This window comes from Portunus trituberculatus, chromosome 15 (genome assembly GCF_017591435.1).
Source record: "Portunus trituberculatus isolate SZX2019 chromosome 15, ASM1759143v1, whole genome shotgun sequence".
NCBI classification, from domain to species: Eukaryota; Metazoa; Arthropoda; class Malacostraca; order Decapoda; family Portunidae; genus Portunus; species Portunus trituberculatus.
This window is the reverse complement of record NC_059269.1, coordinates 7,466,129-7,476,128: the sequence shown is the minus strand read 5'-3', so window position 1 is coordinate 7,476,128 and position 10,000 is coordinate 7,466,129. Positions and strand designations below refer to the sequence as shown.

The window sequence follows — 10,000 nt, the reverse complement described above, 5'->3', positions numbered from 1 at the left end:
ATCTAGTATTTGTTGGGAGGGGGAGGAGAGAAGTTAGGGATCAGGTTTCTCTCTCTCTCTCTCTCTCTCTCTCTCTCTCTCTCTCTCTCTCTCTCTCTCTCTCTCTCTCTCTCTCTCTCTCTCTCTAAACCCCTTTAATGGAAGTGTAAATCCTAGTCTTCATCACCCTAGCCTTCCTTCCTTTTTTTCTACTTTTATCCTTCTTCTCTTCTTTTCTCTTGTTTTTCACCGTCGTTTCATATAGCTACTTATTAATGTCCCAAGTTGAACGCCAGTCTTATCAATGGTAATAGTATCAGGACTAGTGTGTGTGTTGCTTAAATACGTAGTGTCACTTATTTTCATGATCCAACACTTGTCGTTTTCATCAAGGGCTTCGCAAAATTGAAACTTTAAACAATTACTTCATTCCAAAGTTATTACGTCTCCCATAAGACTCTGGTGTTCAAGTAATAAGGGAAATAAAGACAACTAACTGGCCTTCTGTGTGCAGGGAAAGTTGAGTAGGGAATATGTTCATGTTTTGAAGGAGTGAAAGGTGACAGGAAACTCAACTCGAGGCTGAAGTACTGTGTTCCAGAGAGAGAGAGAGAGAGAGAGAGAGAGAGAGAGAGACTACCTATAACCTTTCTTAAACGTTGGTTTCCTTTGTTTCATCTTTGTCCGTACTGCATTCACACACTTTAATAGAATAATGCACATTTTTCAACGGAGAGTGAAATGCACGTCTTTCCTTTGTATCTGTAGTTCACATGCTTAGTCCTTCTATTTGTGCAATTTATTCATTATTTAGTTACATTAACCTAGTGTATGTAATGGTTGTGATGTGTGAGTGATTTTGATGTAATATGGTAGTTTAGTATTATTTCAGCAGCGGAAAGGTGAAGTTTTGAGAGTCCCTACTTTGAAAATTCCCTTGTTCTTTCAATAATGACTATTTTCAAGTCACAGAATGAATTAATCAAGTTATGGTGATGTATTTTCCCCCAGTGGTGCAGAATAATCTTTGAATTGTATCTTTAATCGCGACAACTCTCTTGACTACCACAACACCTTCCACTAGTGACAAGAGAATGTTAAAAGACGAAAAAAAAAAAATAGTAGAGATCAAACGACGAACTCGAGAATAGTGACCCTTGGTTCTTGTGACTTAGATGGTTTAACATCAGTACGAGATGAAACAGCCGTAAAATTTATCTCCTCTACCACCACCAACTCGCACAATAATGAGAAGAAATACGACAAAGGAATGAGGAGACTAGTGAACCTGTCTGCCACTAAAGGCGCCACTGGGCTGAGCTATGAGGCGGCGAGCGAGTCTTGAATTACCGTGACTCTCCTTCGTCCACGTGAGAAACAAAGTAAAGTCATGGTCAGAAGTCGAGTCACTTGCCACACTTAGCTCTGTTTAACTTTTTTTCCCCACTCATCCTGAATCTTGAAGTCCTCTGATTACTAAGAACTTGTCCGTTGTTAGCTGTTAAACAAGAGCAAAAGCAAGAAAAGCTGCAAGAAGAGAATATTGATGATAATCCTCTCAACCACAGGCTATAATGGTTCCAAAATATACATTATAAAATTAAGAATAAAGCGTGTGTAAAAGAAAGCAAGCAGTGGAACAGTATAAGCTGAACAGACCGTACACAATAGAAGGCTTAACTAAAATCTATAACATCAGAGGACTTGAATTTGAAGAAAGACGCTAAGAACAGTGGAATGGAGTGCGGGAAGTTAACTGACTTCTGGTTGTGGGTATACCAGCATACCTAGATAGAAAATATGGATAGAATCAACCCTTCGAGGCGTATCCCGCGCTTCATATGGCTCAGTGCTGTGTGAGATATCTTGTGGCCAGCGGGTCTGCCAAGCTCCTCGTATTGTGATATGGAAGCACCGTTGACCGACGTAGCGTTGTCATATTCTTCAATGTTTCAAAGCAAAATAAGATAAATAGATAAATATAACTAAAAATATCATTACCTCTACCATATCGCCAGTTTTTTTCTTTTTTTATACAAAATTGTCAACATACGCACATGTCCTTTCTCTAGTCAGTATATTCATTTTACATACGATTTATACTCACGAGATTCTGTTTTAGTTCATGACATCCTTAACTGAGGGAGCTGATAAGTATCATACGCACAGCTACCTTTAAATTATACACGAATGCATAATTAACAAGAATCTGTCAAAATACATGTAAAAGTGATGTTTTGATCAGGTACTGTGGATGTAAACATTAGAGATGAATGAGTACCAGTGTTTGCAGCGTGAGAGGAAGGGAACGGGGAAGGAGGGGATGGCAAGAGGAGAGTAGGCGAGAGAGGGGAGCTGAAAAGTCTCCCCTGTACCACCCTTGCTCGTAAACATCATTTTGGGAGTTAGGGAGGGGAGAGAGACTGTGGGTAATAATTGTTCATGAAGGTGTGATTAGGAACCCAAACAGGAAGGGGAGAGGTAAGACAAGTGATTATTTACGTGACTAATGTGAGTTGATCTTCGCTTAAATTACTTGAAACTCCACGGTGAATATTTTGCAACCAATTAAAATCATTGTTTGATGAACATTATTGAAGTGTACTGTACCTATACTATACCAACGTGTCCGTGCTTTTGTGTTACTAAGCTTTCCTCTTTCTCCCCGCCTAGTGATGGCTCATGGCTGGACCATCATCTAAGGTAAGGAGGCACGCGAGGCAAGGAAGGCGAGGAGGGAAGGTGAAGTGAACGCATCTCTAACACGTGTCCTTCTGTGATGTGTTTGCTGGCTACTAATATTTCACACACACACACACACACACACACACACACACACACACACACACACACACACACACACACACACACACACACACACACCTGTCTTCTGTGTGGGTGACTTCAGACAGCTTAACATCATGACACTTGTGCTCGATAGTTTTAACAGTTGACAAGGCGTGACACGTGCAGCTGCAGGTGTCATGAGTGTCTAAGAAGGAGAGGGGTGAGCATGGCGCTGGGAGAGAAAAAGGGATAGGATGGAGGATGGACGGGCGGCGCTTCTTACTGGCGGTAAAGCAAAGGCGATGGAGGGAAGTGGTTGTTTTCATGATTATTATCGTTACTTTTTTTTCCCCTTGTGCAGTGTTGTTTATGAGAGACTTGACAGGACGTTATGAACTAAGAAAGTATGATGTGTGTGTGTGTGTGTGTGTGTGTGTGTGTGTGTGTGTGTGTGTGTTTGCGCGCCTCTTAGCATTACATATTTGTTCGCACTCTCAAACATTATGATCCTCTTCCTTACATTTCTTTTAACACTCTGCAATGATAGTTATTTATATGTTCTTAGATCTGCTTTCACAATTCCTATTTCAGTTGATCAAGAAATCTACGTCAATAAAAAAAAAATAGAGAGAGAGAGAGAGAGAGAGAGAGAGAGAGAGAGAAATGCAACAATATAAATCTGTTACCCCTGAAAGTAGTCTAACAAAAGAACAAGATTAATACAACTCTTCACAGCTTGCAGAAACTCGCCCTCTTTTTCGCTTCTACGCCCGCTCCACTTTCCTGATGAGAGTGGAAGGTCTGTATGGTGAGTGGTGGTGGCGGCGGTGAGCGAGGCAGGGGCGGCGTGGTGGCGGTGCGTCAGGTCACGGCCAGTGGTTTGGGCGGGTTCCCAATTTTCGCCATTTTCAGGGACATTATTGACTGGTGAGAGGCGCCGCCATGTTAGGAAGGAGGGACTCTCTCTCTCTCTCTCTCTCTCTCTCTCTCTCTCTCTCTCTCTCTCTCTCTCTCTCTGATATTCATCTTTAAAGATCTATTCGTCTCTGTATACAAAATATGGCGAGCTCCTGCACATGAGAGAGAGAGAGAGAGAGAGATTCCCATATCCTCTCTTGCCATGCCAATCCACACTCCAGCACCTTCACCTTCACCTCCACTTCCTTCATCCACTTTCATCTCGCCAGCCACACACACACACACACACACACACACACACACACACACACACACACACACACACACATCCCCTCTCACTCCACACTCCCATATCATCTGCTGTCACTCTCTCACCCATTCTCTTCCTCTCTTCTCTTTCTTATCTTTACACTTTTTACCTCCGTTCTTCTTTCCTTTATTTCTCTTGAATTCCTATTTCTTTAATGGTGTTCTTATCATATTTGTTACATGTAGTTATTCTCTATCATTCTTCGCCTTCAATAGTTATTTTTCTTCATTTTCTTTTCTTCTTCATTATTACGTCTTTATTCGCTCACCTTCGTTTATTCTTTTCACATGTTTCCGTCTATAGTACTTCTTCACTTGTCTTTTCTGCTTCACTACTTTTCATCATCTGCACTTCTTCACTTCATTACCTCACGTTTCCACTTCCTCCTCATGTAGTACAGTCACCTCACGTCCAGCACCCCACCCACCACTGTTTCACGACCCTGCTGATGCTTAAGCGATACCTTTTTCAGGGTTTTAGTAGCTTTAGTTGAATATTAGACAAATTTATGGTGCTGGGATGGCGGGTGGACACGGATTGGGACTACCACGTGTAGGCCTATTAACTTTCTTTGTAGCTTTCCATTATTTTATGTTGTTTTTATTATAGTTTTTAATATGTAACTAGGAATGATGAAAGAGAGGCATTAGTGGTGTTTTTTTTTTTTTTTTTTTTTTTGTCTAGGATTATTCTATTTTGATTTACGATGGTACTAACGAACTACCACCCCCACCACCACCACCACCACCACCACCACCACCACCTGTTGCCTTCATTTTGGCCGTAATAGATGCGGGAGAGGAATGAAAGGGAAAAGGACGGACATATTATAGATGAAAGCAGCTATAGAAACCCAGAGCTCCCATTCCCTTAACCTCCCCTACCCACCCCTGCCCTTCCCTTCCCCACCTGAGCAGACCCGCGTTCATACTGAGCTTAAATTGAGAGCTTTATAATAAGAAGGGGATGAATCTCCTTTGTCTACCGAAACTCTATAGGAGGACACAGATATCCTTTCCTTTGCAGCGGCCCTCACCTCCTCTCCATCCCGCCCGTTACCCGTATCCTTCGCTCAAGCATCTCCTGAAGTAAAGTGAGGGAGGAGGAACAGGGTAGTGGGTGAGGAGAGAAGGGAATGACACTTGACACCCCTCTCCTCCTCTCCCTCTCTCTCCCTCACCCTTTTCTCCATCCCGTCTAACAGAAATGCCGCCGCGATACAATAACCCGTATTCTGAATCGCTTGGAACTCTAAAGGACTGTTTTCAAAGGCCATGGAGATGATTTGTCTATTTTGTGAGTTTTTATCTCGTTAATATTGCTAAATTCTCATTAAACTTTCGTCGAGTCGTGAAAACACCATTGGAAGTGTTTGTAAATTTTTGTAAGGTATGTAAAAAAGAAGTCAATGCGTAGAAAAATATGTAAATGTGGTCCTGAGGTGACGTGGAGGGAAAGGAACCTGATCTGTAGTTTGGGCATTGGTGTCAATAGCTGTAATGTTCCTCAATGATTATGTTCGTGCTGGATAATAGCTACTTATTCGTTCCCGGTGTTTTAATGTGGTATTAGCAGTGCCTGTCCTTTTCTTGCTGTTATGTTGTCTTTTCTTTCGGTTTCGTTGTTATTTATGATGACGCCAGTGATTATTGTCCTCACTGTTAATGTTCGTGCTGGATGATGGCCATTTGTTCGTTCGCTGTTTTAAGGTGATATTAGTAGCGTCTATTCTTTGTTGCTGTTGTGTCACATTACCTCCTGTCATTGTTGCTGTTTTTTAATGTTGCCTTAAGAGTCGTCAGTGAGTTTGCGGAAGTCATGAATTTATCCATCCTTTCGCTTTTTTCTCTTCTTTTTTCTCTCTCATCTAAGTTATCATCTCTTCTTCACTACTTTCATAATCTTCACCTCATCTCCAGCTTCGCCATGTAGTACAGTCACTTCACTTCTAGCACCCACTACTGTTTCACGACCCCTGCTGCTGAAGTGATACCTAATTCAGGGTTTTAGTAGCTTTAAAAGAATATTAGACAAACTTATGGGCAGGGAACGTGTTTGTTGGTGAAGCGTGAAGATAAGGAAGCTTGATGCATATTGACTCCCTGCTGTCTTCCTGGGGATTAAGAGTGACAGGTTGTTACTCTTGGACATGCGCAGCTAGTTAGAGAAGCATGACGTGACGTGACGTGTATAAATGGTGGTGACGTGATGACAACACGTGTAGAAAAATAAATAAATAAAAATACCAGAGAATTAATAAAAAAAAAAAAGTTAACTAAACCACAAACACAATGTAGATCTAGCCATGATATTTTGTTATACAGAAAGAAGTGAAATAAGGGAAAAGCTTACTAAAACAGAGCAGAGTGGGAGAAAAACAAAAGCGCAAGAAGAACAAGGGCAGTAGCAGGGAAAGGAGAGCGCTAGGGAGGCAGCGAGAGAAGTGAGATGCGGCAACAACGTAAAGTGGGTGGAGTCAGAGAAGCGACCGAATTCTTCATAACAAGACGTGAGGAGCGGCAGCCAATCGCAGAGCAGCGGGCGGTCGACCCCTCCTGCAAGCGTTATGGAGAGAAAATGAGAGGAAGAACACAAGAGACAGGAATGGAGATAGATAACGATAGATATATGCATCGAGGTAAAATAATATATAACTATAAACAAAATGTCACAGGGTAGTTATGTCAAAAAGTACTATTAGTCAAACGTAATCGCAGTGTTGATGGCAAGTAATGACAAGTGTAATGAAAAACTGCGCTATCTGTGTTGTTTATCGTCCCACACCGCCCCGCTGCCTCTCCCCTGCCTCACAGTAGCGATAAACCCACCGAAACTACCCCATTTTTGTCCTAATGCACTTCCGGGGCGGTGTACGGTTACGGAGATTAGGTGACGCTGAGGAGCGGGACGGCGCCGGAATGTTGCCTGCTGCCCTTCATTGTGTGTTTGTATGTATGTATGTATACACACGACTTATCACCACCAGGACCTCACTGTGTGTGTGTGTGTGTAACCAGGATTAGCGAAAGTTAGGTCAAGTTAGGTCATGAAGGAACGCAACGTATTAAGAACAGCACCACTAAAATACAGGTTTTGTAAAGGCTACAGACGACTCCTAACACGTTTACAGTGGAAAGTGTAAGAATCTTTTTAATAATCTGGTCTTGTATATCACTCATAACACTGTAATGTCGGTAAAGTTTCTAGAATCGCCAGGTTACACACACTAGCAATTTTTATGCGTTTCCCTGTGATATTGGTTAAGATAAAGGAGTTACCCATATTTTGATTATGAGATGAGAATTTTTTTTTCATTTGGGTGAGTAAATTGATGAAAATATGTAAAATTCATGACTAAGGGATTGATTTATGAACTCTAAGTTCTGCTGACGCCTCAGAATGGGAAACGCATTACTTTATTTATTATTGGCGTCGCACCTACTACTGCTACTACAACTGCTACTACTACTACTACTACAACTGCTGCTACTACTACTACTACTACTACTACTACTACTACTACTACTACTACTACATAAAAAATTCCTACAAAATACAATCAGTCAGAAATTAAATAAACCACGAAAAAACTGCCTTACATGAAAAATAATAGATATTAAATAAAAAAGTAAAATAAGAACTGCTGTTCACCATCTTTAGTCTGCAACAAGAAAAGAAGAAAAAAAATATTCCGCCGCTGTCTATCTGGCTCCCGGTGGCTGCTGTCCCGTGTACCCTGTCTGCCGCACTCCCGCCCCACCCGTCGCCTTCCCTCCGCCGTGTAACTTGACCTTACTCGGGCCTTCTACCCCCATTACCAGGTAGTACACTGACCCGCGCCTTCATCGAACACCCGGATAAGACGACTTGTTGCTTTGTTCGCCTCCTGTCATCGGCCGCCGCCCGAGATATTATAATACGGAGAGACAGAGAAGACCTGCTTTGTTTACCCGAAGGTGCCAAGAGTACGATGACAGCTGTCCCTGTCTGGCGGCGGTGGCTGCTGCTGCTGCTGCTGCTGCTGCTGCTGCTTGCCCGTGTTTGTTCCTTCCCTTTCTTTCTCCTTCACTCGAGATGAAGAGAGGAAAAATGAAGATGCAAGGGGAATCGTCAATAATGAGGGCCGGAATAGAAAAGTGACCTCATTCTTGGGTATTTGAAAGAGTTTTAAAAAGATACGTTGTCAAAGACTTTTAAGATCAAATTATCGAGTAAACCTTTTCTCTTCCACCCATAATCCGCAGGGAACAGTCACCCTTACACGTTTCTGAATAAGTGTCACAGTTTTCTGCCCAACAAGGCTCTCCAGGGAATGGATTTTTTTAATAATATGGACCTTATTTTTCCTCATCCTTAGAGCCGTCTCCTTGCTTTCCTTTTTCTCTTCTCGCCAGGCGTCCGCGAGTGTCTGGCTGGGAGAAGACTGCTGTTCTGTCATTATGCTCTAAACTGCACTACATTGATACTTTTTAACTTGCAGGCCGCTCAATCGCTTCTCCTTTTACTAGCTAGATAATATGACACGTTTTTATTTCGTGTAATCACTTCCATCAGTCTCCCAATTGGTTTTCCGTTCACTGGCTATAGAAAACATCACATATCTTTAAATCGTCTGATCTCTCCTCCAGACGCCACTAAAGGACAGGTTTCTCTTGTCATCTGATGGCGTTGTATTAGTGACACCATGCGATGAACCGGCGAGGGGATGATGATGACGATGATGATGATATTGATGACGTAATAACCTGTTACTCGACCGGCCGAGGGTTAATCCTGCAGAGATCACGTTACTAATGAGGACTATAAGGACAAAAATGTACCTAGTTTTTTTTTTTTTTTTCTATTATATATATACCATGACCCCTCGAAGCTGCATCTGGGGAGTGAGGTTATAATTATACGCCTGATATTTAGAGAACTCGGTCGTGGATCATAAGGATGGTGATTTACAGCGCACTATTCTGTTTCTGCACCCGCCATGTGTGAGGGCGGTGGAGGCGGTGGAGGTGGTGGCTGCGTGAGGGATGGTGGTGCGTGGATTGATGTGCACACGTGGCTGGTCATTCACGTCATCATCATCTCGCCTCGTCTCCAGCTTGATATTCCGATGGTGTATTAACAAGATGGAGTCATGTGTGCTTGTATGCTTGAAATGTTGCTGGTCTTACACACACACACACACACACACACACACACACACACACACACACACACACACACACACATGTTGGTGATGGCATTGTTTGTAAGCGTGCAGCATGTGTGTGTGTGTGTGTGTGTGTGTGTGTGTGTGTGTGTGCTGCCTGCCTTGTGACTTGTAAAGAGAAACAATATTAGGATATGATATAACATACTACTACTACTACTACTACTATACTACTACTACTACCACTACCACTATACTACTTCTACTACTACTACTACTACTACTACTACTACTACTACTACTACTACTACTACTCTGCATTGTGCATTCGCCCACATCTTCACACTTTCCCCAGCTTTGTCAGACCCTTCTCTTCTCCCCCCACCGCCCTGCCGCGCTCTCCCTCTCTCCCAGCCAGGTATTGAGCGATGAAACTCTACACCAATTAGGAAAAGGCGATGGTGCTCCCCTGAACGCTCTCTCTCTCTCTCTCTCTCTCTCTCTCTCTCTCTCTCTCTCTCTCTCTCTCTCTCTCTCTCTCTCTCTCTCTCCTCATTATGTAGATAGATAAGGATATACGTGTGTACAAACTTGCGGATAACTAAATGTGCATAAGGAAAAAATACAGCTAGGAAGGAGGAAAAAACAGGGCGAAGACAGGTAAAAATAAACGTGCCTAGTGCTAAGTGCAAGAACAAGCTGCTTTATTTTCGAGTTACAATTATTTTTAAGGTAAACACACACACACACACACACACACACACACACACACACACACACACACACACACACACACACACACTTCGGGGTGTTTTTATGTGTTTTCTTTTGCGTTATTATTGGTTTCTATTCATACAGTC

The 10,000-nt window shown here is 42.5% G+C and overlaps 1 protein-coding gene across 2 annotated transcripts in view; it reads left to right on the top strand.

The window, feature by feature from the left end:
- The window catches only part of LOC123504273 (eyes absent homolog 2-like), an 89,277-nt gene that overhangs the window by 26,481 nt on the left and 52,796 nt on the right, over nt 1–10,000 (top strand). For both annotated transcript variants that reach the window (XM_045254683.1, XM_045254684.1), the window contains exon 3: nt 2,653–2,682. In XM_045254683.1, the coding sequence (XP_045110618.1) occupies nt 2,653–2,682 (30 nt within the window). The remainder of the gene's footprint in view (nt 1–2,652; nt 2,683–10,000) is intronic.